The sequence below is a fragment of the Phalacrocorax aristotelis genome, chromosome 4 (assembly GCF_949628215.1).
Source record: "Phalacrocorax aristotelis chromosome 4, bGulAri2.1, whole genome shotgun sequence".
Taxonomy (NCBI): Eukaryota; Metazoa; Chordata; class Aves; order Suliformes; family Phalacrocoracidae; genus Phalacrocorax; species Phalacrocorax aristotelis.
The window spans coordinates 16,452,072-16,474,203 of NC_134279.1; the positions used below are offsets into that span (position 1 = coordinate 16,452,072).

At 35.6% G+C, this 22,132-nt stretch overlaps 1 protein-coding gene across 1 annotated transcript in view; it reads left to right on the forward strand.

Annotated features, from left to right (window-relative positions):
• LRBA (LPS responsive beige-like anchor protein) overlaps window positions 1-22,132 on the forward strand; it is a 419,175-nt gene that overhangs the window by 121,747 nt on the left and 275,296 nt on the right. Inside the window, exons 35-36 of the mRNA XM_075090413.1 lie at window positions 10,515-10,579; window positions 21,856-21,964. Coding sequence (XP_074946514.1) covers window positions 10,515-10,579; window positions 21,856-21,964 — 174 coding nt within the window. The remainder of the gene's footprint in view (window positions 1-10,514; window positions 10,580-21,855; window positions 21,965-22,132) is intronic.

The following is a 22,132-nucleotide window of genomic DNA, read 5'->3' on the forward strand; positions in this document are numbered from 1 at the left end:
TCAGATATTATAGGCTCTTACTGAGAAAAATTCTCTTATGAAATGAAAATTACTTGAATTTGGTCAGGAATCCAGGACATGGTGTTGGTGTGAGTTTAATGGAAAACATCTCTGCTACAGCTAAAAATATTAGCCTTTAGAGCTGTGTTGCTGAGAATTTGTATGATTAATGTATGCATTTTTATGTTTAGGGAGGAGAGTGGATTGTCTAATGTAAATGTGAATCTTGGGGGTGTGATAGGGGAACAGGACAACTTCATTTCCATGAATGTACACTGCTGCAGATGTTCAAAACTAGGGGAACATAATTTAGCTACAGAAGCATGACTTTTCTGAAGAAAAAAGGCATCCTGTTGCTTCACCAGCACACTAGGACTTAAAAAAACACCACCATTTAAGGTGAGTTTTGTGCAGTGAGAGCACACCCTGTGGCTTGGCAGTCTAGTCAGAAGGATGATACCATGCTGACTTTATAACTAGATCTTTGAACAATATTCTCATGGGTGGTAAATGCAAAACAAAGTAATATCAACTGGCACTTAATTCTGTGAGCTCCCTGCTGATGGGGCTCTGCACTGAAATGGAACTCTTCCTGACAGGAAGTCAGCCGCAAAGTGTGGAGACCTCTGAAAATAAAGTGTGCTTTAATTTGACACCCTGCTGTTTTACAGCTAGTCTGTTTAATTTGAGACTATGGAAAGAGGTTTAGTGGAGAGGAGGGGTATGAGATTATGGAAAGTTCAGTGAGCGGCAACGCTTTCACTGACCTTATACTAGTTACAAATATGTGAATATTTTTGGTCATGTTAATAAATCTAAATAATGTGTCTCTGTTTCCAAGCAAAGAAACCAAGTTAAGAAACTCATGATTTGGGGAGCAGTGCTGTTTACGCAAAGTTCTGGCAGGAGAAGCTTTGCACAGTGGTGCTGTTTAGTTTATTGTTTACCCTTAGTCTTGTTTATACTCATCTGTGCCTTTTTACACATCTACGCAACTGGGAGAACATCTGTCTCGTCAAAGGTGGTGATGATGCACTAGTCTTTGAATAAACAAGTTATCTTAAAAACTTTAAGTGAAAAAACTCATAATTCATCTTATGCAGTAATCAATGTGATATTGAGGTGCATGCCTGTCAGGTGTTAGATCCTAGTTCTGAGTCAAATCTGATTCAGAAGAATCAGCTGGATTTTCCAGTACCCTCTGAATATTTGTGAAGACTTTTATTTCTATTTCTACTTAACAAAGAAATAGTTATATTTTTCTGTTTGGAAAATTTGCTTGGTGAGTGCAGGGGAGGGTCTGCAGTGAAAGGAGCAGAAAATTATTATTTATTGTGTTTATTGTAGCAACATATAGGAACAGATGAGACTAGAGCCCTGTGTTGCTGGGTGTCATGTAACTGGAATAACTGATACCCAGAATATTTTAGTCTAAATGAAGATGCAGGATGAGGAAGGGAATGTAGTATGCAAGTGGAGTGTAATGGCAGAGATACGTTACTTTTTCTTTTTTAATTATTTTTTAAAATTTGATTTGATTTAGCTTCCTTTTCTCTAAATCTTTTAAGAAAACATCTGCATTAGGATAGGATTACCCAAGGGAATGATAAGGGAGAGGTTTGGACATCCTGTCCTTTGGTTGAAGAGGTGAGATTGGTTTACATTCTTTGGTTTCATTCCCTCAAAGGTATGACAATAGCAGGAATCCTGTTCATTGTTTGCATCCATTCATTATGAGAGTTTAAATTGAAACTAAGCTACATTTGGGGAAAAGGGTAATATAAAGGGGCTTTTAGTTCCACAACAGTATTCATTGTATATATTGTTGAATTTTTTATTAGTTAAATTTATTTAGTTAATGCTTATCGGACATTGAGCAGGCAGGTTGCTGCTCTTTGGTGGTGGTGACAATGAATGTTGCTATTGGTGGGATCAGTCCATCACTACTAGTGCAACTGTGCAGCAGTGAGTATGCTGTGATTTTCTTGTCCTTATAATTAGTATTCTGCCTTGGAAAACAATTTTTACCATGCAGTGGTTTTACAAAAGCTCAAATTAAAATCGCATTTAAACAAAAAAGCACTGAAATCAAGAGGCATTTGCCTTACTCTCCTGCTATTCCTCGATTTGTTTTCCTTTCTCCATAAAAATTATGCTGGCACTGTAACTTGACTATTTGTATCTCTCCCCTTTGTTTATCTTACATTGTCCTTTTTCCCCACTTCTGTTTTTCTGACTCATCCCCTTTGACTTACAGTTTTTGCTTCCCCTGCTGCGTATTTACAGAACTGCTTGGTACTTTGATTTCTCAATTAGTGTTTTAGATTTCTCTTTCTGTTCTTCCTGAAGCTACTGTCTTTCATCTCAGCACTGAAAATAGCCAATGGTTAAAGAACCTGAAGAGGAAAGTGCGGTGGAAAGGTTTGCTGCTAGATGAACTCAAACCTGACCCCTAATTTCATTTCATGAGGAGTCATGGCAACAGCCTGCTAGTGGGAGAGAGAAAGGGGGAGGCTGCCCAGGCATATTGCTTGCTCCATCAGAAACTGTGGATCTGAAATCAGTGATCCACTTATCCAGTTTTTCCCCATCCTACAGTTTGTTGTTCTACTGGGCCTGTAGAGGAACCAGAGCTTAACATAGACTTCTCTGTTTTGTTTTAATGTGACATTAGTTCTAGGGGCAAAATTTTATTCATCAAGTCATGAGTTAAATCACTATAAAAGGGATGTAATAAATGTTTTTCATATATATGTTCATACTTTTTTGAAACTAGATACAAAAATGAACTTTATGAATTTGATGATATGCAGCTTTTATGCTGTGATAGTTATTACTGATAGCACTTTATGCAGACAGTAATATTTTCATAATTTTATATGAAGTTTTGGATTAAGCGGTTTAAGCTTTCTTTTGTTACTAAAATCCTGTTTTAAGAATATTTGGTATCACCATAAATCATGGCAACTGCAAACTGTGTTGAGATTTTTCTGGCTGGATGTAATTGTTAAAGACTATGTGCTGTAAGGGTTTATGTAGTGTATCTTTCATAACACTGTATCTTTTAAGATGGATCTTTTAAGAAGGCAACAGTTGTCACTTCAAGAGTAATCTCATGGCATAAAAGGCATTGTCTGACAAGCTGATGGTTTTTTATTTAGTATTGTACTGAACAACGTAGTATTAAAGTATGCAAACTACTCCAGCTGTATATGTGTATAATTTATTTCCAGAATATATAAGAACTTCTTGTGACTTGAACTCAAACTTTTAAGTATTGAAATTAAACTCTCATTATAAGGTAGTTTTAGGAATTTACCACTAACAACATAATACCAGTTTATAGGAAGCTCTGTTTACATGGAATATCCCAAATGGTTAAACAGCAGGGGAGTCTTCTGCTTTTAGTTAAAAAACCTGCTGTTTCTGTATGGCTTATTTACTACTTCTTTAATTCTTAATGTAGTGTGCTGTGGAATTGAGCATGCAAAAGTCAGCAGAGAGTTCTGTTTTCTGTGTCTAAGGTTATTACTTGCTGTACAATAATAAAGGCACTATTTTATTGGGTTAGTTGTAATTAACTTCAGCACTAGGCATTGATATAAATCATTCCTAATCTGTTTTCTTTACATTTTCATTCTTTTAAACTGGTTTAACATAGCTACTTTCTGTTGTCCTTTTACATAAGAACTAGGATTGTAATTGCATTTTTGAATTAGGCTGTCGGAAGCTAATGTGCATGTTGATCCAAGAATTGATTAAGGAACACTAATGAATTTCATATAGCACTTTTAAAAGATTTGTAATAAATACTGTGTAATAAATACTCTATAGCAGTGATCTGTTAGACCATTAGAATTCAATACAGTGTTGTCATGCTGTGCAGCTGGAAAAATATTTCAGTTTAAGAAACTTTGATTCTGTTTCATAGTTTAAATAGTAAACACTTTTGTGGTTATGAATAAGAAAAGAGTGTTCCAACTCTACCCCAGAGAATTTTTTATGAGAGTAGCTATCAGTATTATAACCTTTGTTTCTGTGTTTTGTCAGAAGAAATATACTGGAAGACTTCTGGTTTTCATTTTTTTCTGCTCAGTCTTGGTGTTTGACACCAACTGGGCCATGTGCCTTTTTGACCGATTTATCAATACACTACTGTATGCAGCATTTTCAGTTGTTCATTAACAGCATAGGCTGAAACAAGAATGTTACTTGCTCTTTTCAGTCAGTTTTGCAACACTGAACATGTTTGTTTCTTGAATTTCTTGTCTTTTTCAGAGGTCTATAGTCACACGCACAATCCCAGCCCACCTTTATAGTTCATTAGTTAGTCTGATATGAGTGTGTTTGGAATATTTTGCCACAACAACGTGCTTGGTGTTATATGTCCACTTGAGAAGCTACCTCATCTAGTTAATTTTTACACAACTTTCTCCTAGAAGACTCATTAAAATTTTTAATACAAAGACTTTAGTTGTGTACTGTCACTAGCTGATTTTTTGACAAAAAACAATGTCTTTTTAATGGAATGCCAGCAGTAAATACTTTTTATTGTAACTGGGTGTGTTTGATAGTTTAAAAGTCTTATAAAAATAATTAGCTCTTTTATATAGTTCTAATGGCAGCCTTGCAAGTTTCCCCTGGAGCAGTCTCTAATGAACAGGCCTTGATTTTTCCAGTTGGGCTTTTAGATTCCCCAAGGACCTGACTTCAGACCTTGAAGGGCAGCAGCTGCCATTTGTCTTAAGACTGGAGTTGCCAAACAGACAGACCATGTACTAATAGGACACATTTGTACAGCTTGAGTATATGGAACCCTGATAGAGGCCTAATGATGATCATCTGTTGAGAGCTTGTAGCTGGCCAGGGTTAGAGTAACTTTTACCACCCTTATTGAAATCAAACCCTCTGTATTGATTAGTGAGATAGCTTGACTTGTTACATAGATGCCACATTAAAGCTTTCATAGAAAAGCCATTGTTTAGTGTGGAATAGTATCCATTGTTTAAATTTCAATAAATTCAAGCCTGTTTGATAAGTTTTCCCCCAACAAGATGTTCTGAATTTTTAGGAGAGTAGTAAATAGTTTTGCAAGCTCTCTTTTCTCTGTGTCAAGGTTCAGCAATAGTGCTGATGTTCTGTGGAGAAAGGACTCTGAATGTAATTATTAAAATTATTTTTTTTTGTCGATCAATTTCTGACTTCCATTACTGATCTATGTTTTTAAAATTTTATTTGAGCGTCCAGGTATGACTGTATATATACTGAATAATGTTGTCTCCAAATGTATTTTCATGTTACTCATATTAAAATCTGTCACATCCTTACTGTGTGCTAATTTTGATATTAAATTGCTACATAGAATTTCTAGATATGATTTCCCATAATTCCATGTTGGTTTTAATTTTTTTCAATGGAGCTTTGTAGATTAAAATAATTTAAGCATGCTTCAACTCCTTAATTTATGTTTGCAGATATTCTGCTTAACATGCAGTCTAACTTTTTTTAATTAAGAAGAACCCAGCTGAGATATAATCTACTTTTCACTATATGTTCTTTATTGCTCAGTTCATTCAAGCCTGTAGTGGATGTGGTGCTGAGAGAGTGCTGACACCAAGTGCAAACACTGCTGAAAAGTTCTTGATAGTTTACTTTAGGCACTTAAAGATTAGTATATCTCTCTATGAACAAGTTTTTCATGCAGATTTGACCTTTACTCTAGGATATAATATGTCTCTTAGTCATATGTTAACACATTTTCCCACCCTGCTCCTTAGTGCTCCATTCATAGTCGTCACTACCGAAGTCATCCTTCTCCTTTGTTTCATAACCAAAATAAAATATTAAAACTCCACTGGCTTTATGTAGATTAGCAAAAAATTTGCCTTTTTTTTTTTTTTTTTCTCGCTTGCTTATGAGTGTGTATTTCAACTATTAGTTATAATTCTTAATTGTGGAATATGTTAACCTTGTTAGAAGGATATTTTTTTAAGTTGCTGGGATAAATGAATTCTTGAGTATGCATGTGTATGTATATTTGAATGAAAGTAGTAGTAGTACAGATTGCTACAGTTGAAAATAGAACAGTTTTCATCTATTAGAAACATTTTAAATATTCTGTTAAAGGTCCATGTTTATTTGTTTAGCCATCAGACCAGTTAACAGATTGGTCTTGCAAATGTTTTTATACAGCTTGAAGAATATATATTTTGGGTTAATTATTTGAAACATTATTATATTTTTTTCCTAGACGTGTACAGGTGAGGAGGGATACGTCCATTTGCTGCCTATAGGCAAGCACTTGAAATTACAAACCAACAAATATGCTTATCCACAGAATTTTGTTGGCATTTGTTTGAGTAATTAGAGTTTAGGAACGACTATATTGAGTTAGATAAAGGCTTCACCTTGCTTATTGTTATATCTCCAGCTATAGACACAAGGAGATGCTCAGGAAGAATAAAACAGGGCAAGCGTGTACGATACTCTTCCACTCCCCAGCTATTTTCAGCTCAGGGTATTTTCTGAATTGGATGTAGTTTCTGTGTAGTTAGTCAATATCCATGAATTTCCTTCTGTGTACTTGTGCAGCCTCCTCTTGATCCTATTAAACTTTTAGTCACCACAACATCCTTTGGCAATAGATTCCACTGATCTGTAGTGCAATGTGTAAAGAACCACCTGCATTTCTCTGCTTTGAAGATGGCACTACTAGCTGCTGCTTGTAGAAAAGGCTTTTGGGCAGGCCTGTTCGGGTAAATAAGAAGCTCCTAAGTATTAGATCTGAATGAGGATATTCAGAATGAGTAGGGAGCCAACAACAAATGGAAGAAAATGACTGATCAATAGAATTGATACTGGAACATTCAAGTTCAGTGCAGAATTTTTAAAGAATTACCTGATGACGCCATACACTTAGAGACATACCTTATTTTAAGAAAGGAAATAGGACGATCCAGTAGTGTAAGAGACTTTTCAATGCATTTGAGGACTGAAATAACTACGCATGCATATGTAGCTGAAATGAAATAAAACAGGACATAGACTTACTAAAGATTGTTTTGCTAGGCCAGTCTCATTGTTGATTATGGTCTAATGCATGTTGTGGTCTTTGGCCAAAATGTATTTCCTAGAGAGAGGAAAGGTGGTAATTTATATGAATTTTATGGTACTGTCATATGACTAATCATTAGTTAGAAATAATTAAAAATTGCCCTGTTAAATAGATTGAAAAACCCCAACCTGACTCAAATGGGACAACAGTAGGTCATGATATAAACCTTGAGGGAGATTATTAGTTTCTGAAAAAAGGGTTTTAAGACCAGTACTGTATAATGTTTTCATTTAATGATCTTTGTGCACTCAGTAAGAATGTGTTAATGAAACTTATTGATATAAAATTGGTGCTATAGAGGACTGGGATATAATTTTGCTTATGGCAGAGTTGTGCTGTAGCTATAGGAAATGTAATAAGTTATTCCATACAGGATTATAATTCAGATGAGGTTTGAAGCACCATTTCAAGAAAAGATATAGTACGTGCATTTTAGCTAGAGTACTCACAGAAGTGTTTACAGATTCCATTAAGGAAGTAGGTGAAACAATAATGAGCTAGGAAATTTCCACATCAGACACAGTATTTGAATAAAATGTGATTTCTTATTTGTCTCCTTGTAATGGCTGTTTTTCATTGTAGCTATTTGTGATTGTGTTTAGTGCTTCTAGGTTTTTTTCCTGCTTTGCTATTGAGTGTACAGTGACCAAAAGCATTAAAAGTAGATTACGTCTCTTGGTTACTAAACATTTATAGCTGTAGGAAATGATGGTCATTTAAGTACGGCTTAGAACAGGTATGAAATTATTGACTTTGTTGATTTTCCCTTACAGTCCTTCCTTAGGAAAGTGCTGAAATGTGTTTTGTAGTTATTTAGTTGCATTAGTGGTTGAGTTTGAGGCTTTTAACGTGTTTTTTCCCTAATACCTTTGGGAGACGGATAACTAAGATGTTGATATAATAATGCAATATGCGTACTGAGTGTAATTGTTTGAGAGAGAGCATATACTGTGGGGAAATATTGAATGGCTCATGAAAGATGATGACCATTAGTCTTTTCTTTCAGCTATTAAAATTAGCTTTAGGGTGTGTTCAGCTGTGATTTATGAAATTGTTTAGACTAACGCCTTCTTTGATGATGTCTGATATAGAGAAAAATGCTGAAAAGTATAATGATAAATGCACTTTCTTTTCACTTTTGGCACCCTCCATCTTCACCAATTAAATTTTGAAGTATTGTAGTGAGCTCTCTTAAAGAGCAGAGCAACAGATGGACAGTGTCATAAATGGAAGAAAATTTTGCCTTTCTTGAATGTCGACACATTTAAGCTAACAGAATAGCTTCAGTTATCATCATATGAAGCTAAATATTTAGAACTTGATATTACATTTTAAAAAATCTTATGAGGTTTAGTTGCATGTGCTATTTTGTTTAGAATATTAGCAGCTAAGAGGCATTTTTTTCATAAGAATAAATGTTTCTTAAAGCTATTTCAGACAGCTTGCAGGCTAACTTGGAACCATGTAATGGTGGCATAAGAAGGTGATAGGGGAGAACCGTGGGAAGGGTGGTGGGAGAAATAGTGGTAAAATATATGTAGCAATAAGGGCCAATGATGCTACTTGATGTCACCTCAAAAAAAACCAACCTAACATCCTGAAACTCAAAAAATCCCCATGTGCGATAATATGTAAATGGAACTTAGCTGGCCCTTAGAATGTTGCTTGCCTGTTAATGCATATAAACTAGTTATATAAAAAGTAATTAAATACATTTATCATTTGTGATGGATAATACATCACAAATTCCAATTATTCTACTCTTAATTTTTACTACTTGAAAATTGTAATACATTGTTGCAACTTAAAAATGACAAAAGAATATGTTGGGCCTGGACCATGTCAAGCCTTGAGAGATCAGAGTTATAATCTCTCCTCTGCATTTGAAATCTGGAATTTTTTTGGGGGGGAGCCAGGGGGTGGCAGGATTTAAACTGTAAAGAAACAACAATGTCCTACTGGCTTTTGTGTATGTCTGATCAAACCTTCATGTCACTGACTGAGAGGTAACTCTGCAACACTGAGCAGCAAAAAATGTACTCTGCTGACACTGAATGTAGGTGATAAAAACTCCTAGATTCAGAAAGATGAAATTTTGTTTGGGATATTTGCAGTTTTGCACTATTTGCCTGTTTTAGAACTGATGAGATTTTTTAAGAAGAACTACAGTGATGATGTGAATACTGATGTGAATAACCATTGGAATTATTATTTTATACAACAAAGACTGAAAAATCATTGAATCTGATGTGAAAATCATATGAAACTTGGGTATTTTGAGAGTGACAGAGCAGTGGCACAGGCTGCCCAGGGAGGTTGTGGACTCTTCTCCCCTGGAGACATTTAAACGCCTGGATGCGTCCCTGTGTCCCTGCTCAAGCCGGGGGGTTGGACAAGATGATCTCCAGAGGTCCCTTCCAGCCCCTACCGTTCTGTGATTCTGTGATTTATCTGCTGCAGAAACATTCTGTTGTATTAGTTTAGAAGAGTTGTAGAGTTTAAACCAAGTGTTGTACCTGGCCTATTCTATCCAAATGCCTCTACATTTTTTAAAAAAAGTAAGGTTCACACATTTAATACCCTAATTTTTAGCTGTATCAACTTGTTCCTATTAAGTATAGGATTAAAAATCTTTGCGCCTTTGTTAACCAATTCTCTTATTCTCAGCTTTCAAAGGGGGGAAGCAAGCCCCAGTGGTATATCATCTGGGTTGGGTGCTTTCCAATGTGTCTTTTCTGAGGGCCAGGCAAAACCCGCCTACATATTTAAGAAGTGTAGAATTTTACTGTAATTCAGGGTTCAGTTGGACGTAAGAAATGTGCAGTGCATGTGTGTCTGCTGTTACCATCATTTCAGAGTGTTAAAAATGTGTTAAATTTTTTTTCAAATCTGCTGGGTGTCAATGATGCACTATTTGGATCATTAGCAGATTTTTTTAAGTAGAAATGGCTATGTGCTACTGAGGTAAGGATTATTATCAGCATATATGTTAACTAGACCTTAAGCTATGAGAGAAATTTGTGTCTAAAGAATGAGCGTTACATTAACATGAAACAGTTTGTTCTAGAATTATCAAGTTTCAATAAGGCAAAAAGCATCTGTGAACCAGAGTAGGTTCAGAATTACTGCGTAACACAGCAAAAGAAAACGATACAGTCGTTTGTGGGATGTTTTTGTATTTTCTTCTCCCCTCCACAGAATATGACTTTGAGTAAATGATACTGTTCTGTTTCTTCATGCTGGCAATGTTTCCTTCCTGATTAGCACACAATTAATGCTTTATATGTTTGCTGATGGTGGTGTAAGTTGCTAAAATTGAGAAGTGCGTGACTTTGTAGCTGAAAATGTTTTTTCTTAGTTTTGGCTTTATACAATTAGTTTTCTCTTGTTTTCTTCCCAGGAGTGGCAGAACTCTATCCAAAAGAATGCTGGCCTTGCCTTTATTGAGCTTGTCAATGAAGGAAGGTAAGTCACAGTATTTGATAGCACCTCTGCTTTAGCCTTCAAGAAGTTGTGTGGCTTAAAACTTTTGTTAAAGAATTTTTCTCTTGCCTCTCTTTGTGTCGTTTCCTTTTAGTTTTGCAAGTATGATTTCACATTCTTTACTGCTTTGGTTCAGTTCTAATACTGAATATGGGATTTTGCAGAATCAGTGTGTTTTTTAGTTTGATTAAATATTTCACTTATCAGTGTGTCATGGATTTTCTTCCTGTCCTTGTGCACTGGTTAACATTGAAACTATAATTTGTATTCAACTAATCTCTTGAGGAAAGGAATTGATATTTGGAAGACATTATAGCTAGGAATTGTAAGATAAGCCTCTGTCTCAAGAATTAGATTCCAGTTTGCTCATTTATTTCCTATCTATCTACCTCATAAAATAGAAAGGATGAGAGTCCCTTTAAGGTTAAAAAAAAATCTGTTAATATTACCAATTAGTTTAATGTTCTATCCATAACTCTATATGTATATTACTGGGACTTACAGAAAATGACAGAGCGGGTGATGAGGCCATGCTCTTTGACTTGTAGTGACTATTCAGAACCATCAATATTTTCTTGATTAGGAATCGATTGTTGAGGCAGACTAAGAGCAATATTTACTTTTTCTAAAGGATTTTTTTTAAGATGTCTTAATGACTTAGCTAAGGAGTATTTTAAGAAATGCCATTTATCTAATCCTAGATTCTGTTAGTGAGTAACTTGAGCTAGTAAGAATCCCAATAGAAAATACATTTTACAGGATTAGGACAGATACTGAATTAAAACCAAAGTCATTTATTACATAAATTAAAATGCTATATAAATATCTTTTAATCATTGTAAGAATAGGGGAAATGGCCATTTGAGATTTTTCTTTTAAAATATGTAGATATTCTCAAGATACATAAAAATAGTAACCATTTTAATGGTTGCATTTCAGTTTATGGTGAGGGAAACACCATTCTGAGGCAAAAAATACCAACCCTGTTTTGCTACTAGTCTTGATCCCAAGGGCCAAGGTAAAGTAACAAGGGTGTTCAGTTACAGTGTTAAGATCTAGCCAGTAGTTGTTTCCTATTATGAGAGGCTGACCTGTCTTGACCTTACTTATAAAGTGCCTGCTATAAATTTGGCCCTTGATTAATGTTTTATTAGCATAGATAACGTAGAGATCCCACACACATGTAAACCACAATGTAAGATTCATCTGTGTAAGATGATTATCGTGGACAAATCAGTTGCTGCGACTGAGTTGTAAGTAGCAGTTACCGAGTAGTTATTCAGCTTGTCCAGGTCAAGCTTTCAGAGAGCATTCTAGCAGTAAACTGTTAGGAATCGACTATTTTCTGTTAAAAACCTGCAGTGCCCATCACAGACAGATGGAATCACTCCCCCACCTCCATAAACAACATCAATAACTTATAGTCTAGCCTCAGCAGAGTGGTTGTCTCAGGGACAAATGATCCCTTGAAGACTGAAAAGTGTGGTTTTGGTTAGCAGAAAATATCTAAGTAATTGTTACTTCATTTCATTTCTGACTCATAGCAGAGCTGTTTTTTTTAAAAAGTGGGAACATAACTTTCATTATGGGGAAGAGGAGAGGGGATTAATTTCTTAAAAATGGCTCCTTTTATCTATCTCCATTTTCCTCCATTGCTGTTTATAGGAGCCTTTAAAGTTATTGCTGAATTGGTCATTGTGGTGGTTTGTGGCTTTTCAGCATTCACTAAAATGGAACTATTATCCCTCATATGACATGAACTGTATTCCAGCACTACTCTTTTATTCTCTTTATGCAGTTTGCACATTATTTTTCTTGCACATATACTAACACTTAAACTGAAACATTTCAGGTCTTGTGTTTTGTTATATTTGTTACTGTTTTATGTATTTTTGCCATAGCATTATAATCTTAAAAACTCCAAAAGCTGAAATCTTTTAATTAAAACTTCAAAAATTAAAATAGCTGCATGATATCTATTTAGACTGTAGCAGCATAATTGTATAATAAAAGTTTGATTTTAAAATTGTTCTATTAGTACTCAAGAAAGGAAGACAAGGTAGTTGTACAAAGGACAGAACTGATTTCAGCAAGGAAGGATGGCTGTGGGGTACCATGACATGTTCAGTGTTAGAATAAAAAAAAAATATTGACTGGAAGAACTGCCTAGAGTTTGTGCCATCACAGAATTGCTATTTTCTGCTGCCTTGGTGGAGAAAGTCTTGGTCACCCTGTAACCTTTGTAAATCAGGGTTTTATTCCCAATGCTTGTTACTTATTTTTTTGACTAGTGATACCAGAGGATATTTCAGTTTGTAGTGTGTTCTGCTGGTTTTGTTTATCAGGCAAATAAGACAACTGAAAAATCTTTCTGAAAGAGAAAGAGATCTATAAGAAGAGATCTAAATCCTTGCTTAAAAAAGTATTTTTTGCTTTTATGTGGAAGGTATGAATGTACCTCTTTCTCACAGCAGTTGAAAGTTTTATGTTTAGGCTTGCCATGTTTTGGCTAGGATTCCCTGGACAGAAATATGTGCAGGAAGTTTGCCTCTGGGACTCATAAGATCTACAGTGTGTGCGCTGCATTCAGAATGTGTTGGTCTGAATTTCATCATGTTCACTAGCAACTAATGTGTTACACATATAGTTGCTCCCAGGCTTTTCAGATATATCAGGTCCACTGCACATGTATAGCAGAATTGATTTGTTTGTGCCCAGTGAAATTTTGAATCTTGAACTGAAAAAAAAAATCTCTAAACAGGAGACTAGTATGTGAAAACACAGAATTGTAAACCTACCTAAAACTGAAATACACAGCTGAAGTCTTTTGAAGGCCAGGCTACAGGCATAGTAGAAAAAAAACCCCAAACCAAGACTGTAGAAAACCAGGAAGGTACAGAATGTAAGTGAAAAGCTAAAGGAGCCGGTATTGGAAAATAACATCTTTCCGTGCATGAAAAGAAATGTCAGTTTCAGTATATTGCTACACTGAACATGAATCTGTTTTTAATAAAAATGGATAAGTATTGTTCACTCTTATTGTGATGTCTGGGAACACTATTGACGCTCTTTGAAATCTTGTTAAAAAGGGGCTTGTACCCACTGTTTCTCTATGCAATGAGCCATCTGTGCAGCAGAAGTCTAGATTGCGAAACATTTTCCTTAGCCTGCTGAACTTCTGTCAGTCTAGATTTCAGTCTTTGTGCTTGCCTTTCACCTTTGGGCCCTCCCTTTAGGGAGAGTCTTTTTTGGAGCCTCAACCCGAGAGCTTACTGATGAGGGAATTTGTACACGGGAACCATCCTGTAGGCGCGATTTGGTTCACTGTCATAGCTGGTCCTCTTCTTTGGAGACTTCCAAGGGGTCCAGACAGATTCCTTTTTTTCACTCTGGAACTAATTATGTTTCCTCCTTGTGCAGGAGATGGTCAAGCTGTTATTTCTGAACTGGGGAAAAAAAAAAAAAAGCAGCTTTGTTTTACTTCCTTGCATGTACAAATGTCTCTTTTGTTAGATTCTTACTTCCTCTACTTGACTAGTTAGTGAACAACTCATTTACTCTGTGAAGGTTAAAACTCTGTCCTGTCGCTTTGATTCATTAGCACACTTTAGTGTGAAACATCTCGTATGCTAGACCTTGTTTTCTGTATCAGTTAGTGCACTAACAAACGTACTCGAGCTTGAGACTAGGCATGACAGTTATTATCCCCTTTGGGGTGATAATGGGTTTGGCATGGCAGGGGTTGAGGGATCAGTCTCCTAAGCATGCTGCAGCAATTATTCTTTCCAATTTTCAGTTGAAGAGACTCTTGAAGATGCTTAATTTTAATTATCTCAAGCACAGTTTTCTTGGCCATCCGAAGAATTAAGTGCTGTGTTCTATACGTGTATTTTTATACATCTGTAAATGAATGTTCAGGCAGCAGTTGCTTTAAAAAACTGTCACATAAAGTTTGCTTGAAAGATAACCTCTTTGAACTGGCAGAATACATGAATAATTTCCTCTCCTTTGCCTTTGCCCTTTCAAATCCTTAACTAAAACAAACAAACCAAAACTTAAGGATTCGCAAGTGTATCCAGGAGAAGCAGAACTAAGGATGTTTGTTTTTCTATAGCTTTTTCTCATTGCTAGATTCTCTGTGTTTAATGAGGAATGAAATCCAAAATTCTCCTGCCATATCAGAGGATTCTTCTCCTGTACTGGATTTCCTATTATGGCTTTCAGTGCAGTTGAAAACAGCTTTTTTTTTTTTTTTTTTAAAGGATCCTTGCAAAGGTTTTTGTCCTCTGTTTGAAATAAAACTTGAATAAAATTAATATTTTTGAGAAACTCAAGCCTTCTCCTAAAAAACCTCTGTTGGAATTATCCAATGAATTCAAAAGTTACTGCGAGAAGGAGGAAGGCAGACAGCATGCAAATCTAATATCCTTAGCAACTAAAAATTCCACCAACCTAACAAAAAAAGGCCCAAACCTCTCCAGGAATAACCAGATGTAACTGGTATTATTCTCCCAGTGAATAACATCCAGTAGTATAAAATCTGGAATGCTGTAATCATCTGTATTTCTATAACATTTTTTTTAGAAGGAACTGTACTAAGGAAATTCCAGCATATGTCACCTGCTGTTCCTTTTCTTAAATTGTATATATTACTTTTGACTGGTCATAGATGCAAATATTTTTTAATATTGAAATAGCTGGCAATCAAACTAGCTGGTCAATTACTCACTTTCCTAACAGAAAATAGGGGACAGATGTAGGCTGCCCCATTCAATTGTCTTCCACTTGCAATAGTGTGGTCACTCTCAAGGAATGAATGTTAGAGAATGTGTTGCCATAGGAGCAACTACTGTGATGGAAAATAGTTAGAAAAAATACAGCTATTAATGAAAAAATGGATGATAACTGACAGACTTACACTTTGTGCATAATTGACCAGAAAAGGCTCAGGAAAAAAATGATAAATGTAGTCATGTCCAAACTAGAATTGATTACTACCAGCCTGCTCCCCTTATTGCAGCCTCCTTGCCCTGAGATTCTGATAACACAGAACCTGCACCTTAGTCTTGATTTGTAAGAGAAAAAAAGCGTTTTCTACATTTTCTTGCTTAGTATTTTTAGCAACGCATTCCGTGTAAGTGGTGGGGTTTGTAAAAGAGATTTTTGGTGTTTTATTTTCTGAGTTTTTATGTTATTGTTTTGGTTTCATAGCAGAAGCAGCTTTGCTAATGTGTGAGTTTGAACTACAGCAGATCATTAAGCTAAGCTTTAAACAGCATTTAAATGTGCTGAAAATTAGAAAGTGTAGCCTGGATGTGTTTCAGAGACAGATAAGTGACTTGAGGTGGGGTTCTTGACACTACATGATTTTTTGTGCGTGTGTGTGTGCACTAAGGTATAGTGTGACATGCACAACCATTTTTAAAACAGTTTTTTATTTTACTGGGTTTTGTTTGATCATCTGTGCATGGATTTAAATTGCATCATTTTTGTGTAACTGGAAGCATATGATCTTTGCTGCAATTTAATGAGTAACCAGAAGCTTTCTGGGGAGAACTATGTCTTAATGATTAAAAATTAACGTAAGCTTTTATTATTGGAGATACTAGTAACTTTGGAGGGTATGTATGTGACAAAGGTAGGTTTTGCTTGCAAGAATGTCATTAATTTTCTGGGTCCGTGAAAAAGCAAAACCATAAAACACTTGAGTGCCTGGGAATTCTTAAATGTTTTTTTATGTAGAAAATTTTTAGTAACAGCTGCTTTTAAAAAATAAATTAGTGCAAGAGTAACAAGAAGATGTTTATACCGCACTCTGTGTGTATACATATATTGTGCTATTGCTCTCTGATTGAAAATTTTCAGACATCATCTGTTGTATTACCACGCAGTCTCTCTCGGAATGTGGACACAACTTCAGATCAGTTTTCACTAGGCTCTGACATGTCCTAAGTGGCTATCCTAGATAGAAAAGGTTGGATTGGCATGTCCACTCCTAGCTGTCCTTTCTGAGTGCTGCTAAGTTTTATGCTATTGCATGTCAAGTCAGCATAGGATTTTTTTTTTTCTTTTTTCGTTTTTTCCTCTCCAATCTTAAGGAGGTAAGTGTGTTCAGACTTCAGTCTTTAGGACCTTATGGACATGCCTGTATTTTTTTGATGATTGAATAGCGTATCTGTAAAGTATCTGTGTTCCACAAAGCATTTGTAAAACTTCCTTTGCAGCAGTAACTCCAACACTTAGCACATTGAGCGGTCAGAATCCATAAAAGACAGTGTGTATCCATGTAGAACATATATCCTTTTGAAGTAAGAGAATCTGTTATATGCTTGGTTTATGAGGAGTGCAAGTAGGAAAGCTTACCTTTCTTGGCTGTCTCAGAGTTCTCTGTTGTGGTAGCGCCTGGAACATGCGTAATCTCTCCCTGTAGTACTTTGAGAGATTTATGCCTAAACAGCTGTTGTAAATGTCACCTGTAAAACTTCTTCCGTATTTTGACTAAAATTGATAATTGTTGGATATCAGTAATACTAACCCAGAAGTTATGCATCTCTCAGTTTCTTTGCTTGCGCATATTTTTCTGTTCCATTTTTTCCCTCTTGTACGCTCTTCTTTTTGCTTGTTGTAAGGAGAAACTTGACTTTTTACTTGATCATCTAAACCTTCAGCAGCCAGAAATCAGAGTAAGACGATTTCTTGCTTTGTCTCTCATAGTTTTCTCTTCCAGCATAACCATAAAAATCAGAATATCTCATGTATTTGGCTGGAACTCCTTCTCTCAGTGGTTTAGCACTTCATTCCTGACCCAGCAAAGTATGCAAGTATATGTTTAAATTCCAGCATGGGATCTGTCCCCTTGCTTGTTTTTACTAGGCTGTTCATCTTTTCAAAGTTAATCACATGTTTTAAAATATTTTAGTCCAGAAGGAAAGTGCTTAGACAAAGGAAGAAAAGTCTGTCTGAGACCTTGAATCTGGTGTACACTGCAAGCCTTGTATCCAGAGCCTTTAGCCCATAGGTATTATGGTCGAACTTCTACAGAACATGCCCATCCACACTCCATCCACACTCTTCTCATGTTAAAGATCAGAAAAAAAAATCCTAAATCAATAACTTGTCATAAATAAAGCCAAACCAGAAGGGAATCTGTCAGGGGAGGAGGAGTGGTAACCACCATGTTCAACAGCATTTTGGTTCAACACTTTCAGTAACACTGAAAGGAATAAGCAGATACGTGAGATAGTAGTATAAGACAAACATGATCCATGGGTCTGCATACAGGGATTATGAAGCATAGGCAAGAAGGAAGTTATTAGACTTCAGTTTCTCTTTCAGCTTGGGTGTGCATACTTCGAGAAGGAAAACAAATTCCATTAATCTGTTTGTTTAGTCAAAGAAAGGAAAAGCTAACCTTTTGCTGTGAGAACAAGTATTTTTAAAGAGATGTTTTAGGTAGACTTTTTATTTAACAGAAAAAGAACTAGTGTGCTCTAGTTGCTGGAATAAAAAGCAGGATAAAACAAGAAGTAGTTGTGGTTGGGTTTTTTGTTTTGTTTTGTTTTTTTAATTGATGCTAATGACCTTATTATAAAACTTCTTTCCAGGGGAACATGGTGTAAAATAACCTCAAATCTTAAAAAAATAAGTTGGAATATCTCTGTGAAAGCTATGCTGTAGCTCAAACAGAAGCTAAAACTTGATAGAGCAAATTGAAATTATTTTGGGGAAAGCATGCATGATCAAGTCTGTTTAGGAGGCCAGAGCAGGTACCAAAAAGGACCATTATGATCCCTTATATTCATGAAGTGTACTTACTGTCTTAGTGAGGAAAATCAGATTTTTCTGAACATGTTTTCTTTTCTTTAGAAGAAAGCATTTGTGTCTCATAAAGTTTCCTGTTCTAGTTAATACTGTTTATAGCCACTCACATACATACAAAGTGTGTTGTATATACTTTGGAGTTGAGCTAATACTAAGAACTAATACTTCTTCAAGAGTCAGATTCTTGTCCTTGCCTCAGCAGCGGTCTACTCAGCTGGAAACAGTCGTTTCTATTGCACGCAGCAAGCTAGACTTAACAAATTTCTGTTCAACATTTTGTTTGCCTCTAATGGAAAAGTAGCAGCTGCCAAGGTTCCTGAAATTAGTGTTTAGAAGTAGATGATTAAAACTTCATTTTAGACATACAACCCAGAGGTGTGTTCATTTATAGGGGTGCTGAGAGCTGGTATTTGCCTTTGAGTTTTTTAAAGATGGCTGTAGACTCCTCTGTTATATCATGCCATCATTACATTTATGTATAGATATATGTTTAGTTTGCTAACTTCCACACTTAAAGAGGTAAATTGAAAATAGAAATCTGAGTGGCATGCTATGTATGTGGATGCTGTTCTCATAAGGAATATCCCAACGGACCTAGATAATGATATAACTTGAATTGTTTCTTAGAAGAAAGTTAATCTAAGCATATGCAGTGTTTGGAAAGGATGACTGAAAAGAAGGATTAACATTTTAAGTCCTTGAATGTAAATAATGAACACAGCTGCCATATGGAATAAACCAGTAAATTATTTCATACAGGCTTCATTTGTAATAGTAAATAATATTTATCCTCACCTCCTGAAGACCTTTAGTTGCTGAATTTGGCAATCTGCAAGAAGGGAAGTAATTTTTTAATGATTGATATCTAATAATATGAAGCTTTTACCTTTTCTGAAAACACCTTGAAGTTACCAGTAGGTGCTTACGCTAAGCTTGGGCAATTCCTTAGTTGTTAGTCATAAGAATTTTTGGTGGAAAATGACAAGTTTGGCTGGGATTTATCTGCAAAGCCATGTGTAAGTTTTATTTAGCTGGCCTAGCCCTATATGGACTATCATACAGAAGATGAGGAAAGTGTGAGGGATTAGTAAGGAGAGCTGGGGGTGACAAAAGTGACAACTGATCCGTAGGAGACCAAGCTCTTTCTGATACTCAAAAGCTATTTGTTTTTATTAGGTACACTTCTAGTATGTTTTGAGAATGTTGTTCCTGTGTGAGGGAATGTAGTTCTTTGCTTTGTTTGGAACACATCCATCATCTCTGCAAATGCATAGTAAGTGCCAGTGTACAGCCAGTTATGTACTGGACTGCTTGCTGGTTACGCTTAGTAGATAAAAAGGAAGATCCATGTTGTGAATTGTTAAAAACAATTATTATATAGGGTGCTTTCTTGAACAGATGAAGGAAGTGGACCTTTTAGAGAATAACTAGTATTTTTCAAAGTCCAGTCAGGTTAGCAAAAGGTATTGGTATTGACAAACCCAGGGAAAATAATGGCATACTGTCCAGCTGTGTTAAAGATAAATTGTAACACACGATATCGTAATATGTGAGTATTTTTTTAGACAGTTCTTAGTTTTAATAAAAAAATGTTTATTTAAATGCTTATGTGACAGATTTGAATGTGCTTCTGGGGATCCTGGAGAAAGAGGGGAATAAAATTCTTGGAATTTGCCCAGACTATGAAATTGGTTATACAAAGTTTCTTGCTGCTGATTTGTAGGCAGGGATTTATTTTTAGCTGAACGTTATAGTAAATTATTAGAGACAGAGATTTGGGGTTTCCTTTTTCAGGGTATGAACAATGCCTTCTTAACTAGTTTATTCTCCCAAATTTTTTTAAGCCATGAAAACTTATGAAATCGAAATTACATTATTGCAGCAACGTTGGTTCTGCAAATTTTTGAAAGTAAAAAAGCCTGCCACTAATGCATGCAGATAAATTGGCCAAAATGTATGTTTGTTGATAAACAGCTACTTCCATTCTAAAAGTGAAAAAATAGAAAAAATGGAAAAAATAGAAAAAAAAAGGAAAAAAAAAAAAGTGGTTCTAGAACAGCTGCTTCTGTACAAGCCACCTCAAACAGAAGGTGTAGTCATGCTTCAAATGATGAACTGTGCATATTTCTTTTTTCAAGACTCTATCCATGGGGAGACAAATCCACTGACTTAACTGGTTCATGATCACAAGGCCTCATTTAGCTGTTGTGCTGCAGTTTTCCTAGCCTTGTAGCGAGAGAGGCAAAGAACAAAGAGCTCAGGTGTTGTTCTGCCTCTGGATTTCTTCTCATTGGAGCAGGCCTGAAACCTGCAAGCGTGCTGCAAGTGTGGAATTGTAAAGAGCACAGGAAAAGAGACAGCAGAGCACTGATGATCATACTATCAAACATACAGATGGAGGCAGTTCAGATAAAGAAGCCTAGGGGTTAAAATTAACATTGTAGACATTAGAAAGCATCCTGCATAATAAATCATGTGTTTGTAAAGAAGGGCTCTCGGTAGACTCAGAACTTGTTGAAATGTACGTTAGCTTATATGTGCAAGGCAAACAAGTAATTTTATGTTCTGTTACTCTTTTCTACAATAGCAACTGAAAACCTTTAAAAAAAAAAAAAAAGGCACTTCAGTAACATATTTTGAAAAACTAACCAGTATAGCATGTAATGGATTTATCTGGTGTATCTTTGAGTGATCCTGTGGAAGTGGGCACCTTCTAAAACAGTGTAGCTCCTGTATAGTCAGCTTTAACTTTATGAATCCCAGTGTAACTAATTAAAAAGGAAATGTTTTTAGTAACAATATGTGAACTCACAGAATAATTGGGTTGTAATTCAATCTGTCAGCTCTGCTGCCATTCATAAACTGGGGTTTATGAAGGCCTCAAATCTCAGATTGAATTACAGCATTATTCTGTACATAACCTGGAAAAATGTCTATCTTAGCATTTAATTTGTGAGACTAAGGATGTTTTATAATCCTGAAAATATTACTTAAATGTATACTTACCATAAAATGCCAATTTTACATTTGGAGAAAAAACTAAACTGCAGTGCAATTCACAATTTTTTTATTTAGACTTTACATCAGCTCCATTAGGGCTTTCACTGTGGATGTTTATATGCATAAACTGCTTACTTTTCTTTAGCTTGTGTTGTGTGTACGTGGAAGATTTTCCTACATGTCTATGTTTCAGGTAAAACAAATGACTGTCTAGAGTGTTTACATTTTATTTAACACTTTCTTTGGTTTACTGTTGAAATACAATTTCACTAGTTGCCAGAAAATTACCCTTCAACCTTATTTATACCATTTTCTTAACACAATAAAGTCAGTTATGGAACAGAGCTCAAAATATTTGTATATATACTATATTTACAGATTTCTATTGTAGAATTTCATTCTCTCAAGGCAGTTCTTAAATATTCTTTGATCCTCAGGTTGCTGAGTCAAACCATGAAGGACCATTTGGTAAGAGTGGCTAATGAAGCAGAATTTATCTTGAGCAGACAGAGAGCAGAGGATATTAACCGCCATGCTGAATTTGAGGTAAGAAATGAAATCTTAAAAAAAAAATAAAACCAAACAAAACAAACCCCACCAAAACATAACAAGCCCACCGTGTTTGAGGATTCCAGTGTGTGATACTGGCTTTCCAGGCACAGGAGGTTCCATCCTGAAAAGCGTTTTGCAGTCATAGGGTGTTTTGATAGTTTG